The sequence below is a fragment of the Cryptotermes secundus genome, unplaced genomic scaffold (assembly GCF_002891405.2).
Source record: "Cryptotermes secundus unplaced genomic scaffold, Csec_1.0 scaffold508, whole genome shotgun sequence".
In the NCBI taxonomy this organism is placed as follows: Eukaryota; Metazoa; Arthropoda; class Insecta; order Blattodea; family Kalotermitidae; genus Cryptotermes; species Cryptotermes secundus.
This window is the reverse complement of record NW_019733326.1, coordinates 263325-281418: the sequence shown is the minus strand read 5'-3', so window position 1 is coordinate 281418 and position 18094 is coordinate 263325. Positions and strand designations below refer to the sequence as shown.

Genomic DNA, 18094 nt, shown 5'->3' with positions numbered 1-18094 from the left:
TTCTTAATCTGAAATTAACCACTATCATTTCTGTGCCTTATACAGGACTGCTGGTGGTAATGCATCTGCAAGCAATGTCGCTGTTGTGTGGTTATTGTAAAAATGAATGTAGCCCCAAAGATATTTTAAGAGATGGAATAAACAGTTACCATTAATTCCCTTCCACAAAGAGAAGGAAGCATACTATGACATGGCAGCTGAAAGCCAGAATAGTGGAAGAAGAAAAGGTGACCATTGCTAGGCAATGGCATGGTAAACACGTTTCTGTGGAACGAATAAAGATGCAACTGTTGGAAGGAGTGTTTTCTGGGTGGTCCACACCGAGGCTATATAATGAGGACCATTGGGACCTCCTATTATTAAGTAGTCTTAAATTGCATTGGTAATGGTTTCTAACAATGGGAATACCTAGGCCATTGTCTAACAATGGCCACTTCTAGTTATTCCACTATTCTGGCTTTCAGCCATTGTGTCATAATATATACATGCTATATAATATGTTTGTACTGTTTGTGCAACCATGTGACATTTTTAGTTATTAGTTGCTTATGCAAGTGCAATCCGACAGTAATAAAAGTCTCACTTGGAGGGGGCCCTGAATTAATAGTTATAAATTGCACAGAAATTTAATGGTGAAAACTAAATGTGGCACATCACATACCTGGGTAGATTTGGAGGTAATCTGATTGCAAAAGTTGCTGACATTTGTTTCCCTCCTCCTAGAGATACAGGAAAGAATTGCTGCAAACACTCCTGTCTTGCTGCCTGCGGCGTTGCCGAATGTGGAGCATTAGATGAAATATAAATGAAATTCAAAATTTTATTAGCGTCGATTTGTCTATATCCGTCTACATTGCAACACTTGTTTTACACTTCAGTATATTCTTTAACACTTAACACTACATGTTTCAGCCTCAAAAGGCCATCTTCAGGTGTTTTATTACAGATATTCAATCAAGACCTTGTTAAAACTGCTACACTGTTTCGCTGTTCCAATTCATTTTAAAAACCACATGCTGCAGTCCTTTAATTAAAATGAGATAAAATTCTTTTATAATCTGTTGTTTGTAATGATGTTCCCTCTGAAGATGGCCCGTAAGGACCGAAACATGTAAGGGAGATAAGTTTTAACCTAGTAAAAACTTATATGTCACATTGGACGGAGTGGTTTGTGTTTAAGGTCAGTTATACCTGTCACAGTCCAACTCGTTTCCCCACCAAACAATAAACACACAAAACAAAAAATTGATTTCTTTTCTTAGTCTTTCAGTTCTGATCAAGTTTGAAATCTGTTGGTTGATGCGCGCCAAGAGTTTTTACTTGTAATTTCTCTTCTAAACTCAAAGTTGAGAACAGTGATTTCAGAAGGACGTCCACCCTATTCATATTAATCACTAATTCTAATATGAATACAGTATTAACCTAAAACCTAATTTGGAAATTACACTTAAAAAACAACTTTAACTTAGGCCTATGCTAAAATTACTTTATTCCCGAATTTGTATCTTCTCCACTGCTCAAAACACAACTGAAAGATGGAATCTGAAAACCTACCCTCTGTCTGTTCTTCCAAAGAATGTGTTACTTAAGGCTGGAAGAATAGAGGTAAGTTCACAATAATATCCACACTCCACCTGTCCCTTTCAGCCTTTTGTATAGTGTTCTTTTTTTATTGCGGGCTTGTCAAAACTAGCCCCAAGCGTGACATTTCAAGACGCATGTGATACTTAGAATCCCTGAAAGATTCACTGAACTTAAGGCTGCTAACGATACACACAGTAAGGGCTAGAGACGAGCTCCCCCTGTTATTGTAACCGTACAAATAAGCTGTGATATGGCCAAGACATCACTATTGCATTTTCGTGTCTCCTTAATTACATCATGATAACGAGAAATATTAATATTTTGATACAAATTTGATCTCAGTAAACAGAATAAAATATGAATGAATATGAAAATTCAATACTACAACAAAATCAGGTGGGGCACCGTCCCTGCAATGACCTCATCAGGACTTGAACTCACAGCCTTCTGGCTTGTAGCATAGTGCCTCAGCCAACTACACTACTGTGTGGCACACAAGACTAAAGGATAGATATGCTATAAATGATACATCTCAAACAGAAGTATTTTCTGTATAGAGATACCTTTTGACAAAATGGCATACTAAATGTGGAGGTGACTCGTCTGCTGAAGTGAAGGTGGCAGAAATGCAAAAGGATGGGCCAGTGGTACACAAGCAGTGGAAGGAAGAGGCTTTCAGAATGAAGATCAGAAGAACAGGATATTTTTCAGTGGATAGCACCATGCTGTAAGGAAGGGACTGTGAGACTTACACATCAGGCTGTAGCCTACTCTCACTGGATAACACCACAGCCTCACCTTTTCTCCCACTGTGAGACCTATACATTGGGCCAAATCGTCCTTCCATTTCATTCATACTAATGATGGTAACTTCCATGTGTGTCAAAATGGAACTAACACACAATGCAACTAAGCCCCAAAAGCCAAAATAACACATTAGAAAATATGAAACCACAGCAAAGTGTAAAACATATTTTTATTCAAACTCAACGCAGCTATATATACAATGTTCTAAAATATTCTTAAAGCCATTTTACAATATTGTAAAGCAATATTTTATTCCATATTTTAAGCTCTATCTGTCAGGGTGTTTAGATGGCATCAGGGTGGAGCTGACCAATGTTCAAATGCCCCTGCTGTGACTCTCAATTTTCATTACTTAGATGTGACATAAATTCTTGATCAGTATCATTATGTGTAACTCTGCTTGCTTTCCTATAATTATAATTTGAAAAGAGTTCTCTGTTTTTTATGTCTAGAAACAGCACTATGATCAGTCAGCCCATTTATCACTGATTCAATAGAAATATCTTTCTTGGAGCTGTCTTCTTATTATTAAAGTAATTCTTAGTTCTTGTGGGTAAATTAACCATTGACATAAGATTATATAGCTGCCATATACATCAGAGAATTCAGATTCCACTTACATAGGACAGCACTGTATATCGTGGCTATAGGCGTTATGCATTGAATTATCTGGTTCAACAAGGCTGGCCATTATCACTGGTATTGTTTAACACTACATTGACAGAAGCTTTAAAGAATGGTTGCAGGTGATCAAATAAAATATTGTCACATGTAGAGTGACTATAGATGGCGTCTGGATAGGTAATTGGGTTTACCGAACACTTGCAGACTGTAACTAAAAGTAACTATAGCGCTATCGCTAATTCGCACTCTGTAATTCATTACAGCATGCACCAAGTCTTTTTAGCCTGCTGTTTCTTCATCAGTCATTGCCTGATAACAGCTTGCAACGATAGATGTTTCCCTTACTCTGGGTTTATGATATATCCTCCTGCCTCAGCTACCAGCTTCTAACAGCAGCAGTCCCCTGACTGACTGCTCACCAACCAACTCGCTTCACTCCACTGTACCCAACTGCACTCACTGAGCTGAACTCGGTCAGTCAAATAATATAGCCTCAGAGCAACCCACAGAGAACATCACTTGCAATGCCTCCTCTATTGCATGATGTCACCACAGATGTGACGTGTTCCTCTGCTGTGTGTATGGGCCTTTACCTAGTAATGGGTCTACATTCTACAATATTTTAATGAAGGGCTTAATTTTAAATACAGTCTTATTTGTGAACAAGAGAGTGATGTGACAAGTACAGAAGGTGAAATGCAAAAAGCAGCATATCCACTAACAACATAAATATAAAGTATGATTTGAACATTTCAGTAAACAAGACAAAAATGATGGCTATTAATAGAAAGATGAATGTGACAACAAATCATATAATTGAAGAAGTAAATTGCTTTAATTGCTTAGGATATATAATTACAGTAACAAGATCCAGGAATAAATACACTCAACTCTCGATTATCCGGGATAATGGTGGGGATGGAAATCACGATTAATCGAAAACCCAGTTAAGACAAATTTTATTAAAAGTAGTACTGTAATACTGTACCTTCATAATACTATAGGCCTACCTGTATTTAAATTTATTCAACCTCATTTTTATGTCATCTCATGGCCTATTTAATACTTTTTTTACATTACACTGAAGTATGAATTAGTTATTTCAATCACAGTGTTCAACAACATCCAACACTTAACACTTAAAAAATTTAATATTGTTGTTTGCTTTTTCGCGGCATTTTCCTCTTTACGGATATCCGTACGAAGCCTGCGTAATATTAGCTTGTCACTTAATAAACTGTTCTCTTCACTCTAAAGACAGTCTAGTAAGGATTCCAAATGATTAAGAGCAGCACTGTCCACCTCTTCCTCATTCTCACTTTTGTTTTTTCAAATCTCGAACAGTTGTTTCTCTAATACTGTATTGTATTGCTAATTGTTTAACTATACCTCTTTTTCCCAACTGATTGTTAATTTCAAGTTTCTGTTGAATACTTAACACAACACGCTTCCTTTTACATCCTGACATTTTGCTGATGCACTTGAAGATCGATACAAAGATACTAACTGGGGCGATGTATCTGTCCTTGAAACTTTCCACAAATCCATGCATTCCTTCACCCCTACCCTAGAACATTGTGTTAGCATAACGGGACCAAAGAATGCAGAGCTCAGTTCACACTAGTGTGAAAATAGTGTTACAACTCACCATGTGAAACAAAAGTGAATGAACATTAAACAACATATAAGCCTCAAAAAAGCCTCAGTAGCCCCGGTTAAGCCACAAACCGGTTAATCCGCCCCCGGATAATCAAGAGTTGACTGTATTATCACATGTTTATGGCTCCATGACCAATAATATCGGGTTCTGGATTGGATGATCAGATTTATTGACCACTCAGATCATAACTACAAATCACTCCACACTAAGACTTCTACGTCTGCTTTCGCAAGTCGCTGCTTGGTAACGGGTCTCAACAATGGCTATTCTTCTGCAAAGTTTTCACTGTCTCTTACCTGGGAACAAATCTAAATTGGTTAACACTCCACAGCTGAACACTCAGCTCAACTACAGAACTAACTCTGCATTCTCACATGTTAATTAGTTAAGCACACAGACAACTTTACCATTTTATCTTTGGTATGTGGAACTCATGCCAAAAGTATCTTTGCACCTTTCCATTACAATCTGTATATGTGATGACTTCAACCAAGAATGACAGAGAGGAAGACATACTTTTGAATAAAGCTATTTACTTCAATCCCAGAACACTCTTACATACAACAGATATTAATGAGTTACTAGTTAATCAGATTCAAATTACAGAAAAATATCCGACACTTGCCAGGACTAGGAACAATCTGCTGTTATGTTTGCAAAAATGTGTCTTCAGGAAATGGACAATTCTCTCATACATATCTTACAGCAACAAACACTACAAATTACATGTGCACTGATGACTTTTCAGACTAATTCTGAGTACTGAATGATGTACAGTGGGGCCCCATTACATGGGACTTTATTATCCATTTCCCCATATATACAGGGCCAAATTTTGAGGAAGCGTATGTAAAAATTCCCCACACCTGTGAAAATCACATCTATGTACTAAAAATTTCCCAACAGAAAATTGTTCCCATTTATTGTATATGCACCATTCTATCCCAATCTCACACTCCCTCCACCCCATGAATACAGTTTGCTGTTCACCACAGTCAGTGCTCCACTGTCCTACATTTTCTGTTATTTTCTCAGTGATTGTGTTAAAAATGTACTACCACTGTACAGACACGAGTGAAAAGTGAATCTCTTAACTCTTTCACTGTGTAATAAATGATTCAGTAATATGAGCTACATAAATAGAATGATCAAGTCAAGGAGGATGAGGTGGGCAGGTCATGTAGCATGAATGGGGGAGACGAATGTGTACAGGATATTGGTGGGAAAGCCAAAAGGAAAGAGACCACAGGGAAGACCAAGGTATAGGTGGGTGGACAATATTAGAATGGATCTTAGAGAGATAGGCTGGGATGGTATGGATTGCATAGATCTGGCTCAGGATAGGGACCAGTGGAGGACTCTTGTGAACATGGTGATGAACCTTCGGGTTCCATAAAATGCTGGGAAATTCTTGAGTAGCTGCAGAATTGGCGGCTCCTCCAGAAGGGCTCAGCTCCATGAGTAAGTAAGTGATATGAGCTATGTGAGTCAACTCAGTACATGCTACAACCAGCATCTCTAAAAGATAGGGCCCCTGTTAATGATACTCAAGTATGAGTTGATATATCTTCAGCTAACTCATACTACTAGATAATTTATTACATTAGGAAGAGGCACTACTCACTGTGCAAGCGTAACTACCTTCGAATAACATCTACTACCATAAAATGAATTATACTATGATGCATATACCCATTGCTAGGAAATGGCTTATTATACCTACTCCGGCAAACATAAAACAAGAGGAGCTGAGTTCTCTGTGGCCCATGCTACAACTTGTTTCTAGGTAACACAACAATATTCGACAAGAGAAGACATTGTTTTCCATGGATCTGACCCAAGGCTATATAATAAGAGTCTGTTTGTAGTTAGAAAGATTAGAGAATTGGAATACAACAAAGTACAACAGACACTACAAGATTGAGAACTGAGTCAATTGTCAGCAGAGATAGCCATGGGAAGTTAGTAGTTGAAGAAGCCTGTGAAGACTTAGTGTGTCATTAGAAGGTTTAGTCACAGTGAGGCTGTTTGCATTCTCTTCCCAGGATACAACTAGCAAAGACTGACAATCCTTGTGTATGTGTAACGGTGAACTGTAAATTGTGTAAATCAGCGATGGTGCTGTGTTGCTTGTAAGTACGTGCTGATTGTATAAGATGTTAATAAATCCAATCATCCAATTCAGAACCCATTACAATTAGTTATGGAACCCCACACACACAATATGTATCACAGACATACGGATCCTGCTCACAGTGTTCATATTATGTACCTTCATACTACATTATACATAAAATGATTTCTTACACATACAACAAACATATACAAGCTAACTCCTATGTACATGTTTATGTTTCTTCATGTCACACATGCTCTTGAATGACTTATTACATGTATCACATGAATATGGTCGCTCCCCTGTATGTCTGCGTTGATGTCTCTTCAGACTACTCTGAGTACTGAATGACATATTACACATTTCACAAGAATATGGACGCTCCCCACTGTGTATGCGCCGATGTTCTTTCAGATTACTCTTAACATGAAATGATTTGTTACACACATCACACAAATATGGGCGCACCCCAGTATGTATGCGTTGATGTTTCTGCAGATAACACCTACTGATAAAAGACTTATTACACAAATCACAAGAATATGGGCGCTTCCCACTATGCAAGTTTTGATGTGCATTCAGGTAACTCTTTCTACTGAAGGACTTATTACATGCAACACAGAAGAATGGATGCTCTTCACTGTGTTGATATTGATGTTTCTTCAGATAATAGCTACTACTAAATGACCTATTACACATATCACAGGAATAGGGGCGCTCCCCACTATGCAAGTTCTGATGTGTCATCAAGTAAATCTTTCTACTGAATGACTTATTACATATATCACAGATATACTGATGCTCCTCACTGTGTATATATTTATGTTTCTTCAGATAACATTTACTAATGAATGACTTATCACACTCATCACAGGAATATGGCCTCTCCCCATTATGTTTGTTAAGATGTGCCTTAAAATAATTCTTTCTACTGAATGACTTATTACATATATCACAGATATACTGATGCTCCTCACTGTGTGTATATTTATGTTTCTTCAGGTAACACTTACTAATGAATAACTTACCACACTCATCACAGGAATATGGCTGCTCCCCACTATGTTTGTTTAGATGTGCCTTAAAATAATTCTTTCTACTAAATGACTTGTTACATGCAAAACAGAAATAAGGCTGATCCTCACTGTGTAGGTGTTCATGTTCCTTCAGACTACTTTTACTACTAAATGAACTAGTACACACATCATAAGAATATGGCTGTACTCCACTACATAGATGAATCTTCATACAGGCGTCACTACTGAATGATTTAGTGCATATTTCACAGAAATATGGATGCTCTCTGCCATGTACAAACTCCAGTTCATTTGGAATTATCTGTAAAGGTAATGCAAAATATACTTGTAAATATACAAAAAATCACAGAGTTCATATAGAGAGGTTCAATCTTAAGAAATTAAACAAGATAGATGTAAGGAGCAGTATCGTGTTGAAATTTCAAATAGGTTCGCAGCTTTGGAAAACTTACGACACTGAGGTGGATGTTAATAAAGCTTGGGAAACTATCAGAGAGAATATAAAAATTTCTGCCAAAGAGAGTCTATGTTATTATGAACTGAATAAGCATAAGCCATGGTTCGATGAAGGATGCTCAAAATTATTAGACTAAATGAAACAAGCCAAATTGCACTGGTTACAGGATCCAAACCAAATAAATGGGGATAATCTGAACAATATAAGAAGTGAAACCAGCAGATATTTCAGGAACAAAAAGAGGGAATATCTGAAAGACAAAATTGATGAGCTTGCAATGAACAGTAAGAACAAGAACATTAGACACCTGTATAGAGGAATAAATGACTTTAAGAGGGGTTACCAACCTAGAAGTAACTTAGTGAAGGATGAGAATGGTGATCTGCTTGCAGATTTCCACAATTTTTTGATCTGATGGAAGAAATACTGTTACTGAATGTACATAGGCAGACAGAAATCCATACAGCTGAGCTGTTAGTACCTGATCCTAGCCCTTTTGAGGTTGAAATTGCTATTGCAAGATTGAAAAGGTATAAATTGATAAGCCTGCACAATGAACACTTGGTATATAGACACGTTCAACTCACCTCCTGTTCACATTTTATTACTGAACATGATATTGGTACAGGACCCCCCTCCTCATGTATATCTGTAACCTCCTCAACTTTTACATTGATGACCCCACTTCCATCATCAGAAAATGATGAACCTGTCTCACTACATGAACCAGCTACAACTTTCAGTACATCCACACAGTTCTGCAAAACCACAAAACCGCATCAATCATGACTGTACTCCAATTGCAAGACAGAAGATACATTTCCAGTACAATTATTTTGTATTGCATCAAATGGGCAACGGCTCTTCATAGGGACTTTACTCTTGACAGTTATCAAATTCAATATTAACAGACTGAATTTAAATTCATTCTTCTTGAATTTTCTGAATTTAATGGAACTTGTAGGTTCATTACCATCTTCACAAAATTCCATCCTAAGCCAAATTAATCCAGTTCAGAGACTCCCACATTATTTCCTTAAGGTCCATTTTAATATTATCCTCCAATCTTCACCCAAGTCTCCCAAGTGGTCTCCTTCCTTCATGTTATCAATGAAAACAAATAGATATGCACAGTAAAATCATCATACGCAACAAATTTGATTCATGGAGAAATTAAGATCAGATTAAATTAAGGTAATGTTTGCTGTTATTCAGGTCAGAAACTTCTGTCTAAGAACATAAAAATTAAAATATACAAAACTATAATTTTGGCTGTACTTTTGTATGGGTGTGATACTTGGTCTCTGACAGTAAGGAAAGAACACAAACTGAATGTATTTAAGAGCATGGTACTGAGGAGAATATTTGAACTGAAGAGGGCTGAAATGACAGGAGGTTGGAGAAAACTGCATGATTAGGAGCTTCATAACTTGTACCTGTCATCAAGCATAATTAGAATGATGAAGTCAAGGAGTATGAGGTGGGCAGGGCATATGGCATGCATGCATAGAAAGTGAATACATATACAGGAGTTTTGGTGGGAATGCCAAAAGGAAAGAGGCCACTAGGTAGACACACACAAAGATTGGAGGATAATATTAAAATGGATTACAGACAAATAGGATGGGATGATATGGGTTGGATTAATGTGGCTCAGAATAGGGCCTAACTGAGGGTTCTTGTGAACATGGCAATGAACCTTCAGGTTACATAAACTGTTTGGAAATTCTTGTTACCTTACCATAGACACACATTCAACTCACCTCATGTTCACCCTTTATTACGGAACACGACATGGGTACAGGATCCTCCACCTCTTGTATATCTGCACCCTCCTCAACTTTTACACTGGTGACCCCACCTCCATCATCAGAAAACGTTCCACCTGTCTCACCACATGAACCAGGTACAACTTTCAGTATATCCACACAGTTCTGTAACCACAATACTACATCAATCATGACTCTGTTCTCATTACTCGAAATAAGATATACTTCAACAGAACTGTTTTGAATCACACAAATTGGACAACAGCTGTTTGTAAATATTTAACTCTTTAGTTATGAAACTCAATATTAACTAATTAAACTCCTATTTCTCATGAAACTACAAGTTGTTTAGGTAATGGTAAAGCTATCCCTGTAACAGGCCATGGAGGTCCATACGGTTGTGAGACGTTGAGGCTCCAACATTTTTTCTACACAATCAGCTCACAGATGGCAGTAAGGTTGTCAGCCTTACACACTCGAAGGATTAGGTAAATGAAAAAAAAATCCACTTCATCAGGACTCAAACCTACGACTTTCGGACTTGTAGAATAGTGCCTCAACCAACTACACTACCATGTGTCCCCAAAAGTTGTTTAGCTAGTCAAGAAATTTTCTGAATTTTATGGAGCTTGTAAGTTCATTACCATGTTCAAAATAATCCATCACTGGTCCCTATCCTGAGTTAAATTAATCCACTTCACAAACTCACAGACTATTCCTTTAAGAAAAAATGAAAACTATGTGGTTTTAGTCCACAAGTGAACTATATTGACTGAGCGACTGCTGCCTGTCAGCGAAGTTAGTGCAAACTTTAGCAGACAGAGGGTGTCATGTGATCAGAGCAACGGATCCCCACAGCCATTAATTTTGGTTTTCTAGACCGGTGCCCCTATTTCCTTGAAATAGCTCCTCAATTATCCTCACGAGGCTGAATGGACCCCGTTCCAGACCCACTACTTCTCAGAAAATCTGGTAGCACCAGGAATCAAACCCTGACCTCTGGATCTGTAGCCAGGAACTCTGACCACTAGACTACAGAGGCGGTCTTAAGATCAATTTTAAAATTATTTTCCCATCTTCATCCCACTCTCCCATGCAGTCTCCTCCCTCCATATTTTCAAAGAAAACAAATGGGTACACACAGTAAAATCATCTTAAATAATAGTTCAATTTGAGCACAATTTGGCATGCCACTTATTCCATCAATATTCTCTCTTCCCTACTGGAGACGGGTGAGAGGGGCAGACTTCCTACAGTGATAATGAATGCAGAGCTCTGATTGCCTCTGACAGTTTTAGAGCCACTGGTTATTCAGTAACAAATTTTGTTCTGAATGATGACAGTGGAACTAGGGAGGAATTACTGTGGCCAGGAAGTCTGTCTAGATATTTTTCACTTTACTAAATATTTAGTTCTGTGTAACTGTAAGTAACATAACAATGAACAGAAGTGGAACTTCCAAACCAAGATGCAACAAAATACAATATCCTCTTCAAATATTTTACAAAGAACTCAAAATCTCCCCACCACAGTGCTTTTAACTATTATGAACAGACACGCAAATAAAGATCTGAAGGTCAGTAAACAATTCTGGATATTTGTAAAGTGTGCCTAATAGGAACACATGCACGTTCAACTCACCTCATGTTCACCCTTTATTAAGGAACACGACATAGGTACAGGATCCTCCACCTCTTGTATATCTGTACCCTCCTCAACTTTTACATTGATGACCCCACTTCCATCATCAGAAAACGTTGCACCTGTCTCACCACATGAACCAGGTACAACTTTCAGTATATCCACACAGTTCTGCAAAACCACAATACTACATCAATCATGAATGTTCTCTCATTACATGAAATAAGACATACTTCCAACACAACCATTTTGCATTGTATTAAATGGATAATAGCCGTTCATACAGATTTCATTCTTTACAATTATCAAAATCTGTACTACCTAACTAAATTCATACTTGAGACACTACAAGTTGCTCGGCAACTAAAAATTCTCTGAATTTTATGGAAATAACAGGTTTTCTACCATATTTATTGGAGCCCATCACTGATCTGTGTCCTAAGCCTAATGAATCCTATCTCTTTACGACCCACTTTAATATTGTAACATGGCTTGATGACTGTATCATCGATCGACACGGTACCAAATATAGTAAGCCTTAGATTCTATGGGCCTCAATATCATTTTGCTTGCTAATGAAACCATCCAAATGGAAGTGTCTATCAGAAAACCCTGTGACATTCAAGACAACTGGACTGTACTCTCTCACAACAGTGTAATGTCTCACAATTCCATTTTCCAGCTGTGGCTGACTCATCTGAATTTTGTAGAGAACATGCGGTGCTGGTCGTGACCCAAGTTTAATATACTAAATGTAAGAGACTTCCTTTGGACTTTTCTTGCTCCTATGATGCACCAACAACTTCTGTGCAAACAGATGTGCTACATTTACATCACACACAATTCCTGGTTCTTCAAACTGATTAACAACCCAGTACGCAGTATCTCTCAATGGTGCAACATGAAGAGAAAACTCTCAATGATATTGTCGCTCCATAACAACACTGGAAACACCAGATGAGTAAATGGTTTTGATATCAAACACTTTCTGGTAAGTCATATACAATGCCATCTTTTTCCTTGGTTAAGTGTTGCAAATGACAACAAATTTCCCAAGTGTGTAGAATGATTTGTGAAAGTTTCTTATAATTATGTTCAGTAACAAAGAATTTTAAGTTCTCACAAAAGTGGTTATAAAGAGTTCTATCTTCTGGGAAATAATAGCAAGTAGTCTGGTAAAAGTCAACCAACATTTCAGAGGGACATGCTAACACTAAAAACACTAAACCTTTCTAATGTACACAATCATGCCTACAGAACTGAGTAAATGAAAATTAATACTTGGTTATCAAAAAATATTTATTTTCTTTGACCATGTATATGCAGAGAACAAGATTATAATATAATTTTCTCTGCATATATACACAGAACACTCACTGTGCTTTCCTTCAGAGCAGGCCATACTTCATCAACTCTCTGCAACATAATTTTTGGAACTCTTGTTGCAAGAGACTGCAGATTTTTCTGTAGCATTAAAATATATTCATCACACATGATGGATTGCTGGTTGTGTAAAAAAGTGGGTTATTGCGATCCCAGTGACATAACTTCTCATTTTCTATATGTATTGGGATATCTGTTGATCCTGAAAGTATACATAATGGTTATAAGTGCTGTTTAAACACATCACATTTTATAGGAAAAAGTATTTGTATTTCCAAGAGGCAATGGGATTTCACTGTGCATTTGGATATACAATGAATTCAATTACTTGACCCGGCTGTAACTTCTTTGATTTCATTGGGGGAAAGAATATATATCAGACAAATTGGTGATAATTCTTAAAGATGAGGCTCAAACTATGGCCTTCCTCTTTTAGGAGCCAATTTTCTCCTCGGCACTTCACTGTCAAAACACTCTGCATTTACGCCCTTTCTTTACCGTGAAGTTTCAAGCCGGTTCAAGCCTCAGTCATACAAAACCGGATATCAAAATGCAATATTAAATATGTATTTTACTCCTTAAAACTAAAGACTCAAAATTAACTGGAACAGAGAAAATAGAAAATTAACTAAAATTAATGACACTATGCACTACTTGAATAAGATGAACTACAAAATACAACACACTATTTATACTGTCACAGAACATCACAAATCGAAACCGCCTGACCAGTGTACTTTCCATGCAATCATGAGCGATCACGAGCATCATGAGCTTCCGAGCATTCTAAACAGAATCTATTAAATCGAGCTTTGATTTTTCAATCTGTGGATATACATAGGTTGGCGTCAAGGCAAAATGCAAAGAAGTCATAACCCCTCATATTAGATCGTCTGTTGATTCATTCTTTCTTGTCATTTACGAGCGGGAAAAATGAACGGCACTTTACCGAAACTGAAAAGGGAGCCTACTGCGAAATTAACACTAAGTGGCTGTTGTCTAATGTCTGACAAAATGAAAAAACAAAAACAAAAAACAAAAAAAAACAAATGCAGCTGCAGAAATCTAAAATATGCTCGATAGGTCTGTCTTCAGTCTCACTTAATTATTCCTCTCTGACGAGAGGACGGGTCTATCAAAGTCATTGTCTGTAGTAGTAAGTAATTTTTCATAATGTAAAGGATATTTACATTTTACATGTTAAACATGATAATAAATGTATTAAATATATACAAGGCCTCTGTCAGTCCAGCAGACTAGGCCCTATTTCTAGTAGTATTCACTACCACGGCAGTCTAGTCACTTGAACGGTCGTATGCCTGACCGCCGCCAAGTTTAAGCCTCTTATACTTTCTGTGTCGGGCTTCGCCTTGTCCGATGTTGCGAACATTCTCATTTTCATGATTTTGTATGACTTCTGCTTGTTTCCTGCATAATTTTGTTATATAGTCATATACGTACGGGATTTTGAATGTCATGTGCAAATCGCGGACCGATGTGCGCCTCGGAAAATTGCCAAGGGTGCGGAGAACCTTGTTTTGCAGGCGCTGCAACTTCATTAGATGGGTGTCTGCCGCAAATTCCCAGGCGGGACTGGCATAAGTCATTACGGATCCAATGAGAATTTTGTGGAGGGTCAGTTTAATGTTAGAGCTCAATCGCTCACTTTTGAATAGGGAATATACTATAATGAATATTCTGAAGGCCTTGGCTTCGATCACATCTATGTGCAATCTCCATGTAACTCTCCTATCGAAGATTACACCTAGATATTTTGCACTAATTACAAATGGAATATTTCGTCCATTTAGAGTAAAACAAGACTCAGGCGGTCGACGACCACGAGAAAAGTAGACCCCCTGAGTATTATCTTCATTAATTTTAATATTACAGCGCTCATACCAGGTCTCCATTGAGCTGAGACCGCGCTGAAGTTTTCTAACAACAAAACCCTCCTTGCGATCTGTCGCATACAGACAGGTGTCGTCTGCAAAGAGGGCCACGTGAACCCCATGTGTTTGGGGGGCATCATTAATATACAGATTGAAAAGAGTAGGGGACAGGACCGAGCCTTGTGGCACCCCTGCTTGCATTTCCCTTGGCGATGACATTTCGCCTTCAACCGAAACCTTGAATTTACTTTGAGATAGAAATGACCCAATAAGTTTGATCAAACTGTTCGAGAATTCTAATTTCTTAAATTTATACAGCAAGCCTGAGTGCCATGTGGTATCAAAGGCCTTTTCGGTGTCCAAGAACATCTCGGCTGTAGACATTTTAATGTTGAAATTAAGGGTCATGTGGTCCACCAGCCTCATACATTGCAATGCCGTGCTGTGATGTGCACGAAAACCAAACTGGCTTGCGTTGAGCAGGCCTCTTTCTTCAATATGTTTTTAGAGCAAGAAATCACTTTTTCGAATAGTTTTCCTGTCGTTGACAGGAGGCTGATCGGACGTAAATTTTGCGGGATTTCGGGTCTTTACCGGGATTAGGTAAAGTTATATTTTGCTTCTTTCCAAGTATTTGGAAAATGGGAAAGCCGAAGACAATGATTGAATAGATGAGTTAGGTGAACCAATGATCGCCTTGGAAGGTGCCTGAGGCATTCATTTGGGATTCCATCAATTCCGCAGAGCTTTCTCAATTTCAAGGAATTTATTAATTTCTGTACGTCACATGGTCTTATCCTTAGAGGGGGGCTGTTGTCTATGGTTTCGAGCAGAGCTTGAACTCTAGCCTCCACCGGCCGTTCATGGTTATCGTTACACAGGTCGTGTGGAGTGAACTGAATTCCCAAAGAGTCAGCAATTGCGTTGGCTTTTTCAGAAGGATGAAATTTAAGGCCAGAAGAACCATGAATATGAGTTGGTGCCCTTGTCCGTCTCTCTTAAGGAGAGATTTCGCAGTGGACCATATACCCTGAGGTGTGACTTCAGCGTTACCTATTTTTGTTTCCAACCGTTCAATTGCTTTTTTACGGGTCATTCGCCTGATTGATTTTGTGACCCAGTTAACTGACGTTTTGCATGCTGGATCCCTGGTTTCTTGGCACAATTTTCGTAGCCTCTGCTTATGTTTTAACAAGCGATCTACACCAGGAAGTTCGTTGTTTATGTCCGAAAGTGTAACTTCACTTGTCGGCAACCTATATGCCGTAGCAATAGAGGCTGCAAAGTCGCGCGCCGCTTTATCGGCTTCTACCCCCACTTAATTTCTATTCCCCCCCCCCTTGGCACTACAGTCCCAGTGGGCCTAGGCCTACCTCCATGAACTTCTCCGTTCACTTCGGTTTTTCTAGATCTTAGACATACGGTAGGACTCCTTGGGCGGGTGATCAGCTCGTCGCTAGGCCTCTGTACACAAACACAGAAAAACGCATACAAACATCCATGCCCTGAGTGGGATTCGAACCCACGATCCCGGCTTCCAAGCGAGAGAAGACAGTGCACGCCTTAGACCGATCGGGTACCGTGACCGGCAATTTCTATTTTAGGTGATATAAATTCAGAAGGGGGGTTTTCAAACCGCTCCCAATCTCTGAGTTTTTCAACAGGTTCCGAAAGATTCCTAATTTTAGCATGATCCAGTATGTGGAATACTATTTTTCGTTTCATTTCATGCATCCCGTTGTGTTACAATATACAGCCTCTTTATTAATTGTCACAACACAACAAATATCAAGGTCAATGCCCAGCTACGGCTCTGCTACCTATTTCGGCTGTCAATAGCCATCATCAGGCAAATACATGGTTAAACATATATACACCATTGAACTGCAGTACTATTAAACTGGATACAATACTATTAATCATATAAAACACTTGAGGTAAAAAATACAATAATCAGATTATATAAACCAGAAGTTATATTGTAAAACAAGAATAAAATTTTAATTGATGTTTTATAACATCGACTCAGTAGTTGGTTTTGTAATTTCGTACGTTCCCATGGACAAATTTGAATTTTCTATATTTTTTTCTTTTTGTATACAAGATTGTGTAGGAGGCACGTGATGTAGATGTTAATATTAACTGTGTAGTCGGTGTCTCATCTTACAAAGTATTGTCCGTACCGTATGGAATGTAAACAACATGTTACTTCCTGTAACATAGCCCCCCCCCACAATCAGTTTCTTCGTGGGGGAGTTAGGAAACTTATTTACTAATCCTTCCAGCCGCACTATGGCCCTGGGTTCGACTCAGCCTCTAACAGAAATGAGTACCAGGACTCAACTAAATAATTTTCCTGTGGAGTAAAGCGCGGCCGGCGCGTAAGGCTGACAACCATACCGCCATCTTTGAGCCGATTGTCTAGATAGTGTGAGACCCTCAACGTCTCACAACCCTATGGGCCTTCACGGCCTGGTACAGGGATAGCTTTACTTTTACTTTACCCGGGTTGCGGCAGCGTAGTTGGTTGAGGCAAAATGCTACAAGTAGGAAGGTCGCAGGACCGATTCCCGATTAGGTCACTGGATTTTTCAATTGATGTAATCTTTCCAGCCGCACTATGGCCTTGGGATCAACTCAGAAATGAGTGCCAGGAATTTTCCTGCGAGTAAAGGTGCGGCCGGCGCGTAATGCTGACAACCTCACCGCCATCTGTGAGCCGATTCTCTAGAAAATGTGGAAGCCTCGACGTCTCACAACCCTATGGGCCTCATCGACCTCTTAAAGGGATAGCTTTACCTTTCATACTGCTATTATTGATATCAAGAAGCCTGAGATGATGCCATGCCATGGAGAAGATGAATGAGAAAGAACTCGCAAAATGAATTACAGATTCTATAAAATGTTTCCAGCTGTTCGAATGCTTTCGATGACCTGCATGATTCAATTTCGCCAACTCAGCAAATTGGATCAATGTATTACATGTTTCGGCACAAAAGTGCCATCTTCAGGTGCTGATCCAATCCACGACAAACTAGTTCATTGCATGCCTTGTCTATACATACTAAAATAACTAAAATATATATTTATATATATTGATGAATATTAAATGTTAAAAATNTGT

General features: G+C 38.5%; 2 protein-coding genes across 14 annotated transcripts in view; one reads left to right on the top strand and one right to left on the bottom strand.

Moving 5' to 3' along the window:
- Nucleotides 1-927, top strand: part of LOC111868008 (GPI transamidase component PIG-T) — a 34686-nt gene extending 33759 nt beyond the window's left edge. Inside the window, exon 11 of one of the 2 annotated variants that reach the window (XM_023858340.2) lies at nt 724-927. The gene's annotated coding sequence lies outside the window, so the exon portion shown is untranslated. Of the gene's footprint in view, nt 1-45; nt 579-723 lie in introns of those variants that run through there. The other variant, XM_023858339.2, reaches the window with a different exon arrangement.
- LOC111868007 (zinc finger protein OZF) overlaps nt 618-18094 on the bottom strand; it is a 51611-nt gene continuing 34134 nt past the window's right edge. Inside the window, exons 1-6 of one of the 12 annotated variants that reach the window (XM_023858338.2) lie at nt 13073-13721; nt 11696-11866; nt 10049-10219; nt 8873-9043; nt 7995-8129; nt 618-765 (exon numbers count right to left, since the gene is read on the bottom strand). In XM_023858338.2, coding sequence (XP_023714106.1) covers nt 640-765; nt 7995-8129; nt 8873-9043; nt 10049-10219; nt 11696-11866; nt 13073-13189 — 891 coding nt within the window. In that variant the 5' untranslated portion in view covers nt 13190-13721 and the 3' untranslated portion in view covers nt 618-639. The other 11 variants (XM_023858332.2, XM_033752890.1, XM_023858330.2 and 8 more) reach the window with 11 other exon arrangements.